We start from the raw sequence: 21974 nt of genomic DNA, 5'->3' as shown, positions 1-21974 counted from the left end.
TGGTCCCAGATACTAATGACCCCCCCCCCCCCCCCCCTCCCCAATAAAGCAAAACTGCACATTTCAGAGTGGCTTCTTATTGTGGCCAGCCCAAGGCACACCTGTTAAATAATCATGCTATCTAATCAGCATCTTGATATGCCACACCTGTGAGGTGGGATGGATTATCTCGGCAAAGGAGAAGTGCTCACTAACACAGATTTAGACAGATTTGTGAACAATATTTGAGGGAAATGGTCTTTTGTGTATATAGAAAATGTTTTAGATCTTTGAGTTCAGCTCATGAAAAATGGGAGCAAAAACAAAAGTGTTGCATTTATATTTTTGTTCAGTGTAGAATGACCTGTAATTGGCCAGAGTCTCCTGTCACTGTCTAAATATTCTAAAGCCTGGAAGTCTTGTGTTCTTTCAGACCAGTTGAATTAAATTGTGCTCAAGGTTACTTATGAAAGTTTTGCCCAGTCTTACGTGACTGCCTACCCTAGCTTTAACTTAACTTGATGTAATAGTGTGTGTTAAAAATTCACACACACAAAAACTAGCAGGAAATAAAGTTCTCAACTACTTAAAGGATTTAGTGTTAAATAGAGATTAAAAAAGAAGTTTGTTGGGTAGTGAAAATCCAATTACTGGTTAAAATATATTGAAATTTAAATTCAGTTGAAAAATTGAAGTGATGGAGGGATGAAAAAGGAGTGATAACACACAGAAAGTGACCATTACTTAAATGCTATCATGCATTTTCCAACACTGGGGACATACACCTTTGAAAAAAAATCACCATGAGAAATCTTCCCTCCAAACTGGCATGACCAACACCATAGCTCATGGACTACTGAGGGAATTTCTTCAAATTTGGCAGAAATGTCCACTTGTTCTCAACAATGAACTGATAAGATTTTGGTGGTTATAGGTCAAAGGTCAATGTCACTGCGACCTTTTCTGTCTCACCCTCATGAATGCAACATCTCAACATACAACTGATGCAGGGACCCTCATGAAGAGAGGGCCTCAATGGAATTTGGTGCAAAAAAGACTTTGGTAGATATCCATTTTTTTTTTGATTAACTGAGGCTGCTAAAGCCTTGTATTAACTAGACATAAACACTGTGATGAATTTTTGCATGGGACAAAGACTGGATTTTGTCTCTTATCTGCTTTAGAGAGTGTTCTCTTATTGGCCAGTATGCACAGGAGCAGTGCAGGGTGTGTCTGCCACTACCAGAAATACATACAGTATGATACATTTGTGCACAATAATGAGCAAGGAAATATCTGTCTTGCTTACTTATGAGGTGTCTAAATATTTGTATTATATACACCTAGCAGCTGCTACACATACACATTCACTTTCTAAATGTTCCATTTATTTATAACACAACAACAAAGAAAACAATGACATTGTGCACACTGAAGTGCTCTGAAGTCACAATCACAATCAACAAATCTTGAAAGTGAAAAACGGTGTTCTCTGAATAAATACAATGAACCAACCAGTCTACCCACCAAACTACAAAGTAGGCCTGTGTCCAGCTGCAACAATCAGGCTGAGTGCGATCTCTCCTCTCCTCTCCTCTTTTCACTTTATTCTCAATCCTTTCCTTTGCTCTCCTCTTCTCAATTTGTTCCTCCTCATTCTCTTCTCCTTTCTTTTAGAAATAGTCACATGCTAATTCTTATAATGATCTTCTAAATAAGCTTTAAATATTTTGAAAGAATCCTGGAGAACAGACGCGTGCAGCCCTGTGCTCCTCTTTTCCTCTACACACCGTCAGGCTAGCTTACTGGTTGTTAATGGTGGGTCATTGCCCAGATTAGTCTGGCTGTATTGAGATGCTTAAATAGTGGTTTAATTTCACAACAGGTACAGTCAATGCCAGGCTCAGGACAAACACCATTGTTACCTGGCTGCTCATGAAGCCAGATGAGGGAAACATGATGCTGCTCTGTAGGGTGATGAGGGAGGGGCTGGGGCTCAACTCAAATGCAGCTGTCAGGCACTTTTAATTGAGAGTTCATGCCATGAGCTCAATTTAAAAACTAGAATATAAAATTATCAAAAGAAATAGAAAAAAGAAAAAAAGGGCACTAATCTAGACGGAGGGTGAAAATGCAGGTGCTTGAGCACCCCCTGGGGTCTATCTGTGCACGTGCCTGAACAGGAGGAATGATTACAGCAAGCAAAAACTGTTTCCATGTTCATTTGGACACTAAGACAGACATGAAAAAATGTGAATCTGTCCTTTAATAATCATCTCAGTAGCCTTATCAAATGATTGTGAGCTTACGTGTGCCTAAACAATTATTTGATTAATTAATTGTTTATTTTAGTTACTATCCATTTATTGTTATGACTACTGACCTTTGTGTTATTGAACAGTACGTTTTCAGAGTCCATTTGTGATTTTGAGCCACTGGAGGAGTAGTTACAAGCTTACATCTTACCACAAAGTACATACGAGTTTGCGCCCATTGTTGGTGGGGTTTGTCCTCGTGACGTCACGGCGGTCTGTGCTGTGACCCGCTGGAGCCACTGCAGCGAAGAGGCGACGCGCCGGGAAGCTACACTATAGCAAGACACAAGCTGGAATCAAAACACAACTTCAGGGCCTTCATCCACCTTCGCCACTTAGAATTGGGCACAGGAAGTGAATAGGTGTCTGCAAAGTGGTTTTGTGGGAAGAAGGACGTGCAAACGCTTGTTTATGCGAGCGAAGTAAGCGTTTTGGCCTTGACAGCTTGGCTAACGTTAGGCCCAGCTAGTGCTAACGTTAGCCGTGGAGCTTACTTTCACAAGCAAAAGCAAAACAAGGTAAGGGGAGGAAACTCACTGCAATAACATATCAGCAGGCTCTGATAGACCACAGCTCCATATACAGACGTCTTAATTTGCCACACTGGTCAGCCAATGACAGTGTAGTCCCTTAACTATACACTAAATACAGTATATATGTTTGCTAGCTATCTGCTAACTGTTTTCGAGCTCGTAACCTTAATGCTAACCATTGCTATGGTTTTGGGTTGTGGGGATCTCCCTTGTAAAGGAGACTGCTAATTTACTTTTAGTGGCATTGGATAGGTGACGTTATATTACGAAGTGCATAATGTGAGCGGCAGTAGTAGCGTTAGCTAAGTAAAGTCATCCTAAGTTTGTAGAATAAGCATTAGCTAACGAGTTAGCTGTAGAGTTTGTAGCTGCAGCTACACACTCAGTGAGCTCAGAGACGAGCCAGCCCGCTCAGAAAGTAAACATTAGCCTGAGTGGGTTAACGGTGGTGGCTGTCAGATCTTCAGACACACCAGCCGTGTCTGACACGATGGACACTGCCAGTGTTTTCAGTCACTTTTACCGTTAAAAGTTAGTCGTGCTGGCATTAAGCCAGCGGTACAGTTTTCCTCTTTTCGTCCGGAATTGCATTTCATGATACATCAGGCAAGTATGCCGAAAACATGTAAAGGACGAACATTCAAAATGCCAATGTATACCCTAGTGTTCGTATAAGTACAATATAACAGGATAACAAGCCTCTGAGTCATATAGTTTCGTATCGTTTCAAACTTAAAGGGCTCGTTCACATTTTTTGAAATGGGGTTGTATGAGGCAATTACCCATACTCAGTGTGTAACTTACAGTAGATATCTCTCAGTATGCCCCTAGTTTGGAGAAACTGCTGGGGATGGGGGTCAGCAGCCAAAGGTATTCTAGCCACCTAATAAAAGTCCCAACTAAAATAATCAGTATCAGTTTAAATGTTTGCTATATTTAGACTATTTTTACTGTTTTACACGGCGTCAAACTATCTTTTTTTTTAGCAGGAGCACTGTAGCCCGTAACTGAAAATTTTAGGAGCACAGGCAGAAAATTTAGGGGCACACCTTAAATCGTCCTGCAATGCAATTATTCACATTTTTGGCCATTTTAACTGTGTGTTGTCTACTTTATATTAACATTGGACCGTTTTAATTATTGAAGTATTCAGCATCACAGAGACTTGTGGTCAGTGGGATGTGAGGATTCTTCAGATAACATCTGTACAGATGTGAAGCCCAGACAATATCTGACTGATCTTTAATTAAAGCCGTCGTCTTGTATTTTATTTTCCTCTGAAAATATTAACCTTATTATCAGATACAATTTATTTAGCCTATGTAGTTGAGTAGACAGGTCTGCTCTGCAGCAGCAAACTGATGAATGATGCTGATTTTTATGAGAATTCATGTAAAATGGAGGTTGAATCATATATAAATCACAGGCAGCCTGTGAAGCATTTTAAGAAATTCATCTATCATAATTAAAACAATTGGAGACTGAGAACAAACTGATATGAGTCTGATAATATTTTAATGATTGAAATGTATGTAAGTAACGCCCAATTTATTGAATTATAGTCCTGTCCTTATTTAACAGCATTTCTGTTTTTGAACACGATGGCCTCTTATATAGAGAGGTATTAATAAATTTTTGTTTCGTCACAAAAAAGGCTATACATGGGATTTATGTTTTGTTATCTGTAGGAACAAATAAGCAGGCACAATTCATTGTTTTACAACATGAAAAATAGAACACCTGCAAATTTGCAGGTCACATACAAGCAGAAGTTGTAAAATATACTTGCACTGACTCCAAATATGGTCGCAAAATACAGTTTGGAGCCCTGCTTTAACTTTTCATCAGCCAGCTTGTTCCATTGATTAAGTTCCCCATCTATGGTTTCTTCAAAGCCCACCAGAAATCATTGACAAACAGTAATTTTGGCTCACTGAACACGAGCTGTTGGTCTACTGCTGCTGCGATAAGTTAGTTTGTGGTTTTGTATGACTGGTGAATCTGAGGGCGCATTCACACCAGGATAGTTTGGGGGGGGACTCGGTTCCATTGGGCGGGGAATGCCGAAAAATTTCATACTACACTTTTTAAAGCGGACCAAGCCACCTGGACAATGTCATGCAGTTACAACAGCTGCTTTATTGGGGGCGGTATCACCCGTTTCGACCACTGACTAGGAAAAAAAAAAAGCAAAGCATGAGGAAGAAGAAAACCCGGCTCATCAATTGGCCACAACTGAAAACTGAAATCCATCCCCTTCAGCCAGCGTGGTCACCACGAAAACAATGGAGCAACACCAAATTTATGCAGTCTTTAGGTTTCTGTTTTTACTTTGGTGTTAAAACCTAATAGATTTTTCACAAGAAGCTGCCCAGTATGAGCGGTAGGCGAGCAGCATTTTCCAACTTTTTCTTTTTTACCCCTGCTTCTCCTGGTTTGCGCTTTTGGCTTTGTGTTTTTTTCCTACCCAAAATGCACTGCGCTCTACCTCACTTCCTCTCTTTGGTTCACTTCCTCTCTTTGGTACGCTGGATAGTCCGTTTGCATTTCCCACTGCAAGCGAACTGCACCAGGGTTCCCTTGCAAGTGAACTGAGACTCCCAGTTTTCAAGAGGACCAGGGTTCGCTTGTTTGGTCCACACCAGAGTTTGAATGAACGTTCACACCACTCCAAACAAACCGAACTATCCGTGGACGCGAAATCACTTGACGACACCAACTCTCGTGTGTGCTCAATGAGAGAGAAGAGGGAGAGATGTTGTGCTAATGGCAGCGGTAGATCAGCAGCTCCTATGTTTAGAAATGTTAAATCACTGTTTTTCTAAATTGAGTCTGGCTTTGAAGAGAGAGATATAACTACTTCAGTTTCCTGGCAGAAATCCCTGTGTTGCGGAAAGGTAAAGCAGCGGATTTTCTTGTAATATAGCTTACAGTTGAACTGATATTGATTGTTGTTGTATCGTATCACAGAAAGCTGTCATGAACAGTGTGACGCAGCCTTGTAAGTTCTAAAGGTATTGAAATATCAAAGTGAGTGTTACCTAATGAACACCAGGTTGTGCAAAAGAGTTTAGTGCAGGGGTGCCCAAATACTTCTCAGTGGAGGGCCAAAAATGAATCAGGGTGGAGGGCCAAAACTACCACCCTACCCTCAATGTAACACAATGCTGATTTGTGGTCAGTAGAGGAAGTGCAACAATAAATAAATATTTAAAGAGATATTCCGACTGCTGGCAGCGGGAAAATAATAATTATTTAATTATTGAAAATTTGAGCATGGGCCCCAAATTGGGCAGCCCTGGTTTAGTGACTTCCCACACATTGTCAATTATAGAACATCAGGCGTCAGACTCACGATAATAAACACCAATATATATACATGACTTAATTGTTGTTGCATTATTATTATTATTATCATTATCATCATTGTTAGTATTATTTATTTAGGTGATCGGTTATTGATGGTCTTATTGTCCGAAGGGTTTGAGTCCCTCTTTGTAGGTTGTTTCAGCCTGTGGATCATGAACTCATTGTCTATTGTGTGTTTGGTGCTTGGCAAAAGTCTAGGATTGATAAATTGCAGCTTTTTAAAATTTTCTGACATTGCTATTGAAAAAATACGTCAGTTGTCGGGTTGCTTATAAGCTGAATTAAGCAAAAGAGTGGACTTAGCAGAAGATTTTAGACAGTGACTTCATGTTCTCTCCTCATAACAAACACCACAACGATACTGGGACTCAGTCATGAGGGGAGCCGTGGGGCTTTCACATGACTCCACCTCCTGCACAAACACACACACAAACTCACTCCAAATGTCTCCATCCTGACCCCATGTACTTTTCTCTTGTTAGGAATGAGTGATGACCTCTGTGGTAGTGTCAGACGGTGGAGGGAACATAGTGGAGTATGTCACCGTGGTGGAGGAGCCCCAGCAGGTAAGCCTAGGAAGTCAACAAAGCCTCTTATGTTGAACAAGTTTTAGTAAAAGATACTGGAAGTTGTGCCAATGATGGCAGAGTCAGTGGAGAAAGAACAGAGTTAATTTAGCTTTTCTCTGTGATGGACTTGGCTAAAAGGAAGGTCTGGTTTGATACAACATTCATTAATTTTCTTAGTTTTGTCCATCATTAATATCAGTAACAATAACATTATACGAATTATAGTAATTGCTGTGATCTGGGAAAACCGTGACCTCACTAAAAATCTCACTTTGTCACATCTTTGCAAATGGTTCAGTGTGAGCAGCAGCCCACTGAGGAGGAGGAGGAGGAGGAGGAAGAAGAAGTGGTCCAGCAGGAAGTCGAGGCGGTGATTGTTGGTGGAGAGGAGGTGGAGGAAGATGTGGAAGAAGAGGAGGGTGTGGTGCTGCAGGAAGAGGGGTGTCCGGCAGTGATCGTGGAGGAGGTTCCCAGTGCCCAGGTGGAGGAGTGTTACTCAGCACAGGTCCTGGTCTATGACGATGAGACGTATCTGATGCAGGACGTGGCTGAGGAGCAGGAGGTGGTTACAGAGGTGGCTGAGACTGGTGAGGATGAGTTCCCTGGATGTCATTTCTGACTAATAAAAAGTGAATAGATTTATAGAAAATTCTGTCAGTTTTGATTAAGTGGGATTCACCTTAACATTTCTACATAAAATAATAAGGTGATGTTTCAGTAATTCCACTTTTGTTCAGAGACCAGTTTGAGTTTTCCCTCCCTGTCCAGTTTTAGTTAAAACCCCAACTGTCAGGGAGATATCACATGGGGACCACAAGAACTGTTATTGGCTGCTTGGGTTTCTCCTTTATGTGTCTGATGCTGGTAGAGATTGTTCGGGGTGAATTCAACATTCAGCAATTGAAGAGTGACTCAGTATTCTTCTCCTTTTTAGTAACACTCATCTTGCAAAGACATCTCTGCTGCAAGCCTTCTGCTCACTATGACCCCTGCTCTCTATCACATTGAATAGAACAATATAAATACAGCACCTGCAACAACAGATGTCTCACATTATTATAAAGCAACTCAGACCATCACGGTCACTCTGTACTACAGAGTGATTGAAAGAATGTAAGCACAGTTACTGTGGGAAATATAATGAAAATAAGATAAATCCCCATCACATATGATGCATCCAGTTGATGTTGTGGTGGTAATCTCAACAGGTCTGGGCAGGCATGGATAGATGCTAATATTTCTGGCTCCACAGGCAACCAATCCCCTAATCTTGGTGGCCCAAATATAAAGTTATGTAAAAACAATATCTTAAAGAAGAGGCAATTAAACATAACTTAACACAGCCTTCATTAATCATCACACTTGAAATGACACATGAAAAGACATTAACAGAATGAAAATATCTTTCTAAATATAATGTATATTCTCTTGAAATCTCTTAAATTCACAGTCTATCATTTCTTTGTTAGTATTATCTATAGTTGTTAGTGTCATAATTACAACATTAAAATGTGATGTTAAAATGTTAAAAAATAACTTAATTTTAATATGCCCAAAGAAAAAAAGAAATCACACTAAATGATACACGATTAACATGACTGATTTGAAAATAATCCAGATTATATTTGAGTTAACAGCTGTTTCTTATTGTTTTGTATTGAGTTTATGTAAAGCACTTTGTAATTAGTAACAGCTACAAGCACTGTTTGTTATCAAAGTGAAAGTAACTCAGCAGTGTTGTTCAGTACAGACCATTTTACGGTAAAATGTAAACACTAATTGGAAGTGTCTGTAACTCTAACTCAAAAGTATTTTTAATGTTGCCTTTAAACTGTACTCAGCTGAGGTTCTTCAGTAACGTTGGGTTTAGGGCTGCACCAGACTAAGAATTTTCCTAGTCGATCAATAGTCGTCATTTAGGGCCATTAGTTGACTAGTCACCCACATGTTTACAGTATTAATTTAATTATTAAATTATATGTATTTTGGGCGGTGCAACCTAATGGTTTGTGTTCAAGGTCTGAGTAAGGACTGCATAAGTAACAGACTGATATTTATGGAAGAAGGGAAAGATATCTGTCAGCTGTGATTGGTTGTTGTGATTGTTATCAGCCAACAGGCGGCAGGTATCTAACTGCTAACTCACTCTTCTTCCAGTGATAACGGCATGAAGACCCGCTCTGTTGTAGTTGTCATGTGTTTGTCATTTGTTAAGTGATAGTTAAACATACTTACAAAACCACTTTCATCCCAGAGGGGTCCTGCAGGAGATCTCTGTTCATCCCAAACACATTTTCTGTCGTCACCAGGATGATACAGCAACTTAAGTCTCAAGCCTTGGACTAGTACTAGACGTGTACTGTTCGCAGCATTCATAGAATGTTGAACTACAGGTAGCAAATAAATGAGGATGTTTGTGGAACTGTAACATTGTCTTGGCAAATGATTGCAGTATGGGGATATTTTTTTATTTAACCTTTATTTCGACAGGTTTTCTCATTTAGACATGCAATCAGGTCTCTCCTATTCTTCAGAGAAACCTGATATAACTTAATGGCCACAGCGGGTCACCTACAGATGATAACTTAGTGGCTCAAGAGTAACATTTTGTGGCCATATTTAATATTGAACCCTGGCAGGGCTTTTGTTAAAGAGACAGCGAAATGAAAAAGACATTTTCCAAATTTTAATTACGTGTCCCTGTGTTGGATATTTATTTTTATTTTTTTGTTACATGCTAAATATATGTCAAAAATCATTTGAAGTTTTTTTTATATCAAACATCATAATCCTTCTTTCCTCTTGTAATGCCAAAGATATTTTCTACTATTGTGAACTTTGGGGTGTTTATATAAATGTAGCCAATGGAATTTGGTGTTGGATGAATAGCTAACCTCACTCATAAACTAAAACCGCATCATAGGAGGTGTGGGTTCATGACTGGGTTGTGTGCGATGCGCAGCATTAGGGGACATGACCAGTGCTTGGTAGAATGGGAGGCAACACAGAGCTGTTAGTCAGAGCTAAGGAGCCATGAGGGGCTACTGCCAGACTCTGTGTCTCTGCTAACTAGGAACATGTAAAAGAGTAGCCTGAGTTGTAGCCGGCCTAACGTCTCTACATACCTGAAACTCTTGTGTGTGTTTCTGTGGGTGTCAGTACATAGCCATAGCCCTGATGTCTGCCCCCAAATATATTGTTAAACTCTGAATACATCACAGCTATCATGTGTTGTGTTTACTGCCACTAAAGAGGAATAGTCTCATTCATGTATTACGTTGTCAAAATTTCATATACAGTTTCCCACTGCTTCTAATAGCATAACTTATTTTGAATCCAGATCAGTGTTGGTAGACACTGTGCATTCTGTCTGTTATGCTTAATGCCATTATACTTAAAAGTTACAATCTCAAAGATCTCTGTGTGTCCTCTATGGCGGCACCTATGGCAATATGCGGTACTTGCAGGTGTGTCTCACTTCCCAGAGATCCTGATAGTGGCGCCTGTGTGATGTCATCCCTCTCTCCTTTGTTTGTTCAGCAATAGTAGCTGTTGGCTCATGACGTTAGCAGAGACTGACAAAAACAAAAAACAAAAACAGCACGCTGCTTCACACAAAAAAAAGGACTAACCAATGCTGGGTGATGGAAAACGCATCACTAACTGTGTGTGTCACTTGAGATTTTTCACCAGTGTCACCAGACACCCTGTTCATAGTACTGCAAATGCTAGGGCTTTCATCAATAAGCCATAGGCACAATCACCACTGTATTACTATTTATTTGAAGGAAAATCTTATTTGTTATTACTTTAAGGTCTCATAACAGCTTTATTTCTTTTATTTTGATTGTTGAAATCAGTTTAAATTCAGCTCCATGTACAAATCTGAAAATATCTTTCATTTGACTGTGACAGTTTGCGCAAGCTTTGTGTCATTCGTATTGTTCTCCAGTTAATGGTACCCATTCATAAGACAGAAGTACCTTCTTTTCATTTGAGCTGCTGCTATGTGTACAATAGCAGCACACTGCCCTCTGCTGGCAGGAAGAGTGTCTTACTATTGAAACAGGATTACTGAAAACAGGAAGGGAGGAGCAGACTGTCTCTACAAACCTCAAACAAGGAAGTCACTATTTCAAAATAGTTGAGGTTGCAGCGTTGTGAATGTATTGTTTTCTCAGCAGAAACAGGATCTTTGTGTTGTTTGATTTCACAAGCTCTGCTGAGTGAGCATGTGTTGCACAGGTTAGTGTACCGACAGCCTTCTCTTTGCTTCTCTTCTCAGTGGAGATGTCGGGTCATGACATGGTGTGTTTTGACAAAACCTTTGAAGCAGCCGAAGCTCTTCTCCACATGGAGTCTCCTGGAGGACTACACAATGAACGCAACACAGGTAAAACACACTGTCAACACTTCTTCTTCTGTTAAATAGACACAGTAATCTATAAGTCATGTAAACGGTGAACTGCAGGTTGATATAACCATCAATATCTGTTATCTGTGCATCTTAGCTGTTACGTGATTACAGCTGTCAGTAGTTGTATTTATTGTTGATTGAGAGAACACGTATGTGATGAATACAGGAAGTCAGATCAGATCCAGGCTGTGTCGTTCACCTCTGATTCAGACATACTTTAGCTGTGGCAGTAAAGCATCCAGATCCTAATGCATTTTTGCTATAGATGATGGCCTAAAAACCCGCCATCCTGTCTAAATATATATTATTTGCTGTATAAAATACAGGATTACCATGGATCCATAAAAAATGCATTTAATCCATCAATCTAAAAATAAGGCCTTAATTGGTATTAAATTGTCTTAAATCAGTATTTCAGAAGTCTTAAGAATACTAAGACATGGGGCTCAGGATTTTATGAAACTTTTTTTCCATTGCATTGTAAAATCTTAAGTAAATTATATATTTTTTTGTAATCATTTACCCAATGCCTCTGGCCTTAATATCACATAGATCAGAGTAGTGGAACCAACAACACACTTATTTTGTTTCTGACCATGATGCTCAGAGCAGAGGAGCCGCTGTCACTTGTGGAGATCCCAGGGGAGAAGGGGGTAGCAACACAACTCCACCTAATGGAGGCTTACAGCGCCCCAGATTCAAATGTCCAAAAACACATAATTGAAACCACAAAATATCTCCCTAATGCTCGTCCATAGTGATCCATAGTGTCCTGAAGCCTCGACATAAAAAGTTTTTTGGAAAAAAAGCCTGCAGCTCTAACTGCCTCTCTGTGCACTGTGCTCACATGTGCGCACTTGCGCGAGACCGTGAGACATGGGCACCGCGTTCATGTGTGTTCATGTGCTTTCGCTGGTCTCACGTGCAAGCACGCACACGTGAGGCAGATAGAGCTACATGCTACAATAAGGCTAAAAACAGAGTTCAAATGACGTTTTTCCAAACAACTTCTTATGTCGGGGCTTCAGGACACTTGGATCACTACAAACGAGCAGTATGGAGATATTTTGTGGTTTCAATTATGTGTTTTTGGACGTTTGAATCTGGGACACCGTAAGCCTCCATTAGGTGTTGCGTTGCTACCCCCTCTCCCGCGGATCTCCGCCAGTGTTGTAAGGACTCTAAAACTTCACCTGAGCCTCCATCGGCATATGGGTGAGTAGATAATGGTTGAATTTTCGTTTTTAGGTGCACTATCCCTTTAAACTCATTATATGTAGTGCACAGCATGCGCCACCAGAGGTCAGTCTCCAGTGTCTACTGAGGGAACAGGCAGCTGGGCTAAAAGACACAGTAGCTCCAAGTGGTGGAGATTCATTTGCGCCAAATAGCTCAACATTCTACAAAAATAAGTATATTATAAAATTATAATCATGTAACATCAAACATGAGTTTAACACTACAGTTTGTCAAAAACTCATATTTTATTGGGGACCCACATAAATGACCACTTTTGCATCCTTGAGAGTCTAAACATGGAAAACCTATGAACATCACTTCTAATGACATGTTGACAGTTGTACACTGTGGCTGCTTAACCTGTTGTTATCGTTATGGAGTGAAAAAGCCACATGTATGCACCTGTGCTCTGAGCACATGCACAGTCACTCTTTCTCTGTTGCACAACCACACATTCGCTATGTGAACACTACACTTCTTTTATAACATATGCACCAGACTGTGTCAGCACTCTACACATACAGAGTCTAAATGTGTACAGAAAACAAACATTGGCACCACTAGTGATGATACTTAAAGTGACAACCTGATATCTGCATGCTCATGGGTCTCTCTCTCTCTCTCTCTCTCTCTCTCTCTCTCTCTCTCACACACACACATACACACACACACACACACACACACACACACACTGTCATGACCTGGCTCTAAAGCTGTGACCAAAAAAGAGGGAGATGCAGACTGAAGGCAAAATAATGAATCATTTATTTACATAGTAAAAATAATATTAAACTAAGGTGATGATGAGATGTGTTAATCAGCAGTATCAATGGTGAAGGTGTGTGTCTACATGAGTGCTGCATGTAGTGTGGGGTGTTGGAAGTGTGAAAGTAACAAATGCTGTGAGGGAAGAGACCGTCTCAGCCAGAGTGAAAGGGTTATAGCCTAAGAGCACTGGGCCCAGTTGCTCCCAACAAGGTCAATCACTCTGCCCACCAGGTAGCCTAGCTGCTGCATTTAAGAAACAGAACACAGAATAAATAAGGACACACACACACGCACACACACACATCCTGGATCAGTATTTGATAATGACTCCTGGCAGTTCACATGCATCTTAATAAAGAATGTTGTTTTGTTTGACCCCAGCAGAGGATGTGATGATGGAGACGGTGGTGGAGGTGTCTACAGAGTGTGGGCCCATAGAGGAGGAGTCCTTTCCCATCCCTCCTGATTGTGAACCTGCTGCCAAGAGAAAGAGAGGAGGTCAGTGTCACTGCATATGACTCTCCAAGGCTCCGTGTAAAAGATGTGGGCTTCATTCACAGTAAAACAATTCTTAGTGCCGGAGGTTACATAGGTTCTTTTGTTTCTCTAAAATCAGTCATTACCTGTTGCTCAGGGTTTCTGTGCTGAGACCTTAAGCTCTTTGAACCATAGTAGACTGTGCAATGTGTTTATGTCTTATGTGCAGGTGGACGCAAGCCCAAGACACACCAGCCTGCTTCGAATGGATCCTTTGACCTGGGGATCAAGAAAAGACCGAGGGAGGGCAAAGGTTTGTCCCAGCTCTGAAGTCAAATCAGTGCACAAGAACACAACATGCCATTTAGACTGTTTAGAGGTGTCTTTTGGCTGCAAGAAAATGACATTGATCCACTTTGAGTTCCAGCCCAGCCACTGGTGCATGTAAACAACATATGAAACACTTAACTGTAATCCTCCAGCACAGAAATACACACTGTGGGAAATGAAGAAATTAGTTTCAGGACCTTGCTGCTTAGTGGTAGGTTGTTCTGCCCGACAAGGTAAAAACTGTTGGTCAGAAATAAAAGTCCATTGCTTTGCTAAATTAACAAACCTGAGCAAAGCGTAGATTGCAGTGGTCAAAATAAAGAACTGGATACCATCGGGGAGACTCCAGGCTCTGTAGTGCTTATTTCATTAGCAGTAAGTAAGCTTGTTCAAATTAACTATCACTAGCCAAAATCGTTAGCTTGTTCAAGCGAATGCTCACCAGCCAACAATCTAGAGGTAGGAAGGGAGGAGCATTTGTGTTTGTGTGTGTTGCGTGTCTGTATTGTCATTTGTATTCTCCAGGAAATCGTGAAGTGAGTGCTACAGACCCTGGAGTTCTCTGCAGTGGTCTTTTTTTTTTTTTTTTTGACAGCTGCTTTGTGCTGGTTCTTTAATTTAAGGAAGCAGTGGACTCCTATGTCTGACATCAGGTTTGTACCTTGTGGAAGGGAACAACCTACCATTGAACAGCAAAGTCCTAAAACTAATTTCACCATTTCCCTCAGTGTGTACTGCTGTTCAACATTTCATATGCTGTTAACATGCAACAGGCTAGTGGCTAGACCAGAAGTCTGAGGGGAACACGTCTCACCGTTTCCTCACAACTGAAAAATGGTCTTTATTGACCTGTGGTTTCAATTCTATGTTGATGATCCTGCTCTGTAAGATGGAGTTAAAGATATAGGAATATATGAGAAAATCTAAATATCCATGCCTGATAAAGTTTGGAAAAAACATCATTTTAATCACTTAGGCTATAACAACCTTTTTCACTCATGAAAAACTTTTTTATTAAAGATAATTGCTTCAAAAGCCTTTTTATTATTTATTATACAGCAGTTAGTTCCGACCGAACATTTTGATTGGACAGGAGTCATTTCACGAGTGCTGATATACAGTTTAATAGCACTGGGACTTTTCACTACGCATGTATCACTCCGCTTTACAGGTGCTCTGAGCAGTTATTTATGCTAATTAGTAATTAGCCGCAAAATGCAACATATTATCACAAATAACATTTGAGTTGAATAACTAATGGTCAGAAAAGGAGAAAGGGACAGAAAGAAGTCTGATTACTTCACTGTGAACCTCCAGGTATGCTCATATATATGCCCAGGTATGTTCTTATCTGCTCATTCGACACCAGAAGACGACTCAACATACTGATTAAGCTGTGACTCATCAGCATCACATGTATTTCACCAATGCGGCTGTCAACAGACTTACTGTATTTCACTGGTTGCAAAATAATTGGAAACACTCAGATGCAGCCTACATAATACATAGCAGCTGGTAATGTGTCTGATTGACTTACACAAAGTGGCAAGCTAGTGTGTTGTTTTGTGTGTTGCTTGGCAACAGCCCAGTCCCGGTCCAGTTGTAGAACTATTTGTGTTGGCGGACCCAAATAAATCATTAAATAAACAAACAAATCATAACCTATTGCTGCTTTATGCTGTTGATAAATGGCATGTTTAGAACTGTTGCAATAAAGTAATATCACACCCGAGGTCTTGCTGTTGTACTGTAGCAGCACAGCTGTGGTCACAACAGCACGACCTCGGGTGTGATATTACTTAATTCAAGTTTCTTGCCAAAACTAAATTTTTGAAGATTACATTTAACACATCATGAGACCATTATAATTTACCTTTTCATAATACTCATCTTTATACTCATTTTTATTGAACAGACCTTGAACGCAACAAAATGTAGTTCAATGCAACCTCTGTTGGCTGTTAGTTGTGGCCACCTGCTGCTTACAGCTAACGTTTACTAGCTCTCCTCCTGACGATTTTAACATAGCATTGTTCTTCACAACGTATAAGGGAAAAACAGTGCATTCCCCAACATGTTGATCGTCAGTTTACTGCGTCCTTTTGTTTCTATTGTTCCCTTGATTAATCCCCTTATTGTTGATGTGACACAACAGGAAAACATTAATCACTGCTACTGGCGAATGTCATCTTATCTGCCGATAGGATGATGGCAGTCAACAAGGCGAATATCAGCAGATACCGATGTGCAGCCGATTTGTTTGTGCATCCCTATCATGTAATAAAAATGTTAGCACATTTACATGTTTCTGTATTCACTTGATACTTTGGCTTGTGTTCAGTAGTTTTGGTGTCTGTGAATATCAGTTATCATAGTCATTTGTTTTGTCAAGGTTTATAAAACGTTCCATTATCGAAAAAGCTCACACTTCTCGTGAAGTGCTGTGGGAGAACTTGCTTGCTCCTGAGGACCCTGCCCCACCAGTGCATTGATACATCACTGTGAAGGGATCTATGTGATACAGAGCTTCTGGATTTCATGATGATGTGCTTTGTGTCGTCAAGGCAACACCACCTATCTGTGGGAGTTCCTGCTAGAGCTGCTGCAGGATAAAAACACCTGTCCCCGGTACATCAAGTGGATGCAGAGAGAGAAGGGCATCTTCAAACTGGTGGACTCCAAGGCCGTGTCCAAACTGTGGGGGAAACACAAGAACAAGCCCGACATGAACTACGAGACCATGGGCAGAGCCCTGAGGTCAGCCTGTCCTCCCCACAAACACAGAACCCTTTGTAGTCCTAAGCATACCGGTCTGTCTAATATATAACACGGCTGTGATAATATCTGTGTGCGTGTGTGTGTTTAGGTATTACTACCAGCGTGGCATCCTGGCTAAAGTGGAGGGACAGCGACTGGCCTACCAGTTTAAAGACATGCCCAAGAACATCCGGGTGATTGATGACGAGGAGGATGGAGAGGAGCTGGAGGATGGTGAGGGTGTGGTTTCTTCTAGCCAGCACCCGGCTCACCAGCATGGCCCCTCCAGCCTGAGCACAAACTCCCCCACCGCCACCCAGCCTCAGCAGACCTATGTTACTGTCATCCCCAGCAACGCCGCCACCAGGTCTCTATTCATGGTTTCTCATAATGTGTCACAGTTTAGTATTTCTATATATAACATGTCTTCTGGGAGGTCCTTCACACATGACATCACTCATCCAAGGTAACAAGAAACTAGAAAGCCAAAATAATCCTCTTCTCATCCAGCTAACTTGGTTTTTAAAAGCCAATTGGACGATTGATGTGTATTCTTTGATATGGCTGTCTTAAATAACAGTTTAATATTACTTTGGAATAAAGGGAATATGGGAAGAGAATTTAAATGCTATCATCTGATTGGCTGAGTGCTGGTCATGTAATTGCTGTTAGTAAAACTCAGCAAAGTTACTTTTATTTTATATCCTTATTTTATCATCCCCATAATTCTCCCTGCTCTTTCTCCTGCAGGCCCATCCGAGCCATGCCAGTGGTCATGACCAACTCGCTCGGTCAGGTGACGTTAAACTCCTCCTCCATCCTCACCACCACCACAGGAGTGCCAGTAACGGTGGCCAATGCCTCCGCCAGCGCTCCCCCAAAACTGGTCATCCAGGCTCTGCCCACCATGCTGCCTGCCGGCTCCAAAGCAGGAGAGAAGATCACCATCATTACCATCCCAGCCAACCAGCTGGCCACGCTTATGCAGGCCAACCCATCAGGCCAGGTCACGCAGCTCATCCAGGCTAAACCTGTTGCTACACAGTTAGCGCACACAACCGCTAAACCGGCCACCACCACCCCTACGGTCCAGCTAACAGCAGGCCGGCCCACGCCGCAGCTCATTCTGGCTAAACCGGCAGCAGTGGCTCAGCCACTGCCGCAGCTCTCTGTGCAGGTCAGCCAACCTCATCCTGCACCACCCAAAACCCCCACCCAGCTCCCGAAGCCCTCCAGCAGTCAGCCCGAAGTGGCACAATCAGAGGCAGCAGCAGAGGCTCCACCCCCCTCCAGCTCACCAGCAGCATCAGCAGAAACCACCTCATCCTGAGTGCTCCGCCCTGAGCTGGGGCCCCCAGGGGGGACAGGGAGTGACTGTGGACACTGCTGAGGAAGTGCAGGACACATCCTACCCCCCACACCCCCATCACAGATCAGAGTTGCTCTCTGATTGGCTCAGACAGTCAGCCTGCTCTTACTATGGAGCTACTGAAGCCCCACAAAGGATTAAAGGGACTGTTGTAAAAACACACACACACACACACACACTCACACACTCACCGATCCTCGGGAGCTCAGAAGATGTGGGCAGCCTTAGACTGTAAACGAAATAACTCCTTTTTGTAATCAAACGTAATATAAAAAGCCTGAGCGGACTTTGTTGTAAACAGAAATGTAAAAAGCATTTTTTGATACTCAGCAGGTATGTATCAGTCCACACGTAGTTTGAATTCATGTCTTTGTTTCCTCTTCTGTTTCAGTCTGCAGAGTTCTGTTACTCCACAGCACTGTTTTTTTACTGTTCATAAAAAGGGAGTGAAAGGATGTCTGCGTCCAGATTTGAGAACTAAATGGTGTGCTCCACATCTGAAGTATAATATACTATTTTTTTCTTGTACTATCAGTGTATTGAAGTAGATTTTACTGAAATATGTATTATAAAAAACAAACAAATGTGAATCAAAAGTGACTCCAGTTGTCTTATTCAGCTATCTGAAACATGAAATGCTAAATAATGATTTAGTGGCCTTTTGAAAGAAATACTGAAGCTTGGTCAGGCCACAGAGAGGCGCTGAGCAGACCTCCTGTATGCAGATCAGCTGTTGGCTGGGAGATGATTATCACTGCTTACCTTGATATTTTTCAGGTTTGTAAATGCAGAAACTGAGTAGAAGAGTAGTCACTCAACAGGTTAAGATTTAAAGTATTTCACAATGTGCAACATCCTAAATGGCTCCATGAAACATTGAAATGGTTTTGTCGGCACAGGAAACAGTGAGAATGTAAAGGAAAACCACCAACACTTGTTTTATATGTAGAAAGAACCAAAGTGGAAAACTTTGTACACTCACTAGTGCACGAGAGGTGGAGATCACCAGAGGCCATAGTGATATGTTAACATCACTATACTTAAGTTAGGATACAATATTATTTTGATTTTAGATGTTTTGCGATATGCAAAACGAGTATTGCATACGAGTATTGCAATGCCATGCACAATTAATTACTTTTTTTTCACTGCAAATTATGTCCCAGAAGGAAAACTTTGTCAACATCTGTTTTATATAAGAAAGTTTTCAGTCTGTTCATCTTACCACAGTCATTTTTATTGAGCAAGATGTATCGAGTTGACAGAAAAAGCAGTAGGGTTTATTATTCTTGTAACAACCAAAAGTTTAATTTGTATTTGCAATATTACTAATTTATATAACAGAAGAATCAACACATCCCCGAGCCAGTCTGTGACCCCAGGGATCAGCACACCTGGGGCCCCGCCCCTGTGCTGCCTGGCACACAGTGCACTGCACCCTGATTCATGTCCTTGTGGGTGGGGGGCCCAGGGCGGTGACTCCATGTTAATTAACTGGGCTGAGCCTGGGTCCCCCATCAGGAACTGGAAGGCTGGGCTGAGGGATATCTGGGGTGCTTTGCTTGGCCTGCTGCCCCTGTGACCTCACACAGGATAACACTTTTTTTTTTGTAGAAAAACACAGAACAAACCTAAATGTGAAGGGGATTGTGTTTGTTGCAGCAGTTAGTGATCTCATTGAAAATAGGAATATTGAATATAAAATGTGGTTTATCGCATTTTCATTTACAATTTTATTGGTTATATTATAGTAAAACTGTAATGTGATTATTTTACTAATTATGCATGACTGACTGACTGATATTTTTAAAATTAACATTGTAATCCCACAGTGCTCCAAAGTACCTCTTGGGGTACCCGTAGTCCCATTTCAGAAACACTGACATGCAGGGACTGTGAGATAACGCCACATGAGACAACACATGAACACATACAAATGAAGATCTTCACCATACTGACATCTCACATTTGGAAAGCACAACCCTGATTCTAAAAAAGTTAGGACGTTGTGTATAACATGAATAAAACAGTGCAATGATTTGCAAATCTTTTTTTATCCATGCTCAATTGACTATAGTACAAAGACCAAATATTTTGGTAATATACACTCATTCTGAATTTGATGTCTGCAACACATTCCATAAAAGTTGGGACAGGGGCAACAAAAGACTGGGAAAGTTGTGCAGTGCTTAAAAAACACCTGTTAAGAACATTCTGCAGGTGAACAGGTAACAGATTATAGTATCATCAGTAGGTATGAAAGGAACATCTTGAAAGGGTTACTTGTTCACAAGCAGGGGTGGTCACTTGGTGAAAAAAAATGTGTGGACAAACAGCTGAACAATTTACTAACGTTTCTCAACACAGTCACGGGGAATTTAGGGATTTTTACCATCTACAATCTATAATATCGTAAAAAGATTCAGAGAATGTGGAGAAATGTTTTGGTCTTTCTGATCCCACTGAGGTTGACAAAAAAACAAGACAAGACAAAACAAAACAAAACACACATAAAAATGAAAATTATGTTGAGTTGCATTTTATTCCAACATATATTCCAATTTTGCTGTATTGCAGCTTATTTCTATTCCTTGCATGTTCCCAAATGTACTGTCCCAGTCCAAGTCCTATACTTAGATTTACCTAAATATAGATTAAAATGTATCTGACACAGTGAAATAACAACTGAAGCTACATGAATATGACAAACCTTATTTTCCACAAGCTACTTTATCCACAGACTGAAGGTCCTGATTCAAAATTATTGGTTTACAGTGGCATGAAACAGTTTGGGCACCCCTGGTCCAAATTTCTCTTACTGTGAATAGTTAAGTAAGTAGACGATGAGCTGATCTCCAAAAGGTATGAAGTCAAAGATGAAACATGCTTTTCAACATTTTAGGTAACATTATTGTATTAATTTTTGTTCTGTACAGTTTTAGAGTGAAAAAGGAAAGGAGCACCATGCAAAAGTTTGGGCACCCCAAGATATTTGAGCTGTCAGACAACTTTTACCAGGATCTCAGACCATAATTAGCTTGTTAGGGCTCTGGCTTATTCACAGACATTGTTAGGAAAGGCCAGGTGATGCAAATTTGAAAGCTTTATGAATACTCTGACTCTTGAAACCTTGTCCCAACAATCAGCAGCCTAAACAGCTGTCTAGTACTCTGAAAACTAAAATAACTGATGCCCACAAAGCAGGAGAAGGTTATGAGAAGATAGCAAAGTGTTTTCAGGTAGCTGTTTCCTCAGTTTGAAATGTAATTAAGAAATGGCAGTTAACAGGAACTGTGGAGGTCAAGCTGAGGTCTGGAAAACTTTCAGAAAGACCTGCTTGTAGGATTGCTAGAAAGGCAAATCAAACCCCTGTTTGACTGCAAAAGACCTGCAGGAAGATTTATCAGACTCTGGAGTGGTGGCGTACTGTTCAGCTGTGCAGAGACACCTGTACAAATATGACCTTCATGGAAGAGTCATCAGAAAAAAACTTTTAATGTGTCCTCACAAAATCTAGCATCAGAAGTTTGCAAAGGAACATCTAAAGAAGCCTGATGCTTTCTGAAAACAAGTCCTGTGGACTGATGAAGTTAAAATAGAACTTTCTGGACACAGAGAGCAAAGGTATGTTTGGAGAAAAAAAGGTGTAGAATTTCATGAAAAGAACACCTGTCTGTCAACTGTTAAACACAGAGTGGATCGATCATGCTTTGGGCTTATGTTGCCGCCAGTGGTATGGGGAACATTTCACAGGGAAGAATGGATTCAGTTATATTTCAGCAAATTTTGGAAGCAAACATCCCACCATCTGAAAAAAAGCTGAAGATGAAGAGAGAATGGCTTCTACAACAG

At 40.9% G+C, this 21974-nt stretch overlaps 1 protein-coding gene across 2 annotated transcripts; it reads left to right on the top strand.

The window, feature by feature from the left end:
* Positions 1-2521: 2521 nt before the first annotated feature.
* On the top strand, positions 2522-18715 carry LOC125894625 (ETS-related transcription factor Elf-2-like). Of its 2 annotated transcripts, none has more exons than XM_049586167.1 (9): positions 2522-2812; positions 6679-6762; positions 7064-7352; positions 11051-11158; positions 13574-13687; positions 13896-13979; positions 16561-16753; positions 16863-17120; positions 17504-18715. In XM_049586167.1, exons 2-9 carry the CDS (start codon positions 6688-6690, stop codon positions 18081-18083), a joined length of 1701 nt encoding a protein of 566 aa, XP_049442124.1. In that variant the 5' UTR covers positions 2522-2812; positions 6679-6687; the 3' UTR covers positions 18084-18715. The 2 variants fall into 2 exon arrangements, with proteins under 2 accessions (XP_049442124.1, XP_049442123.1); XM_049586166.1 differs by having other exon boundaries at positions 13571-13687.
* Positions 18716-21974: the final 3259 nt, after the last annotated feature.

The sequence above is a fragment of the Epinephelus fuscoguttatus genome, linkage group LG9, assembly GCF_011397635.1.
Source record: "Epinephelus fuscoguttatus linkage group LG9, E.fuscoguttatus.final_Chr_v1".
Lineage (NCBI taxonomy): Eukaryota > Metazoa > Chordata > Actinopteri > Perciformes > Serranidae > Epinephelus > Epinephelus fuscoguttatus.
Note: the sequence above shows the minus strand (reverse complement) of the source record. Positions and strands in the feature narration are given on the sequence as shown.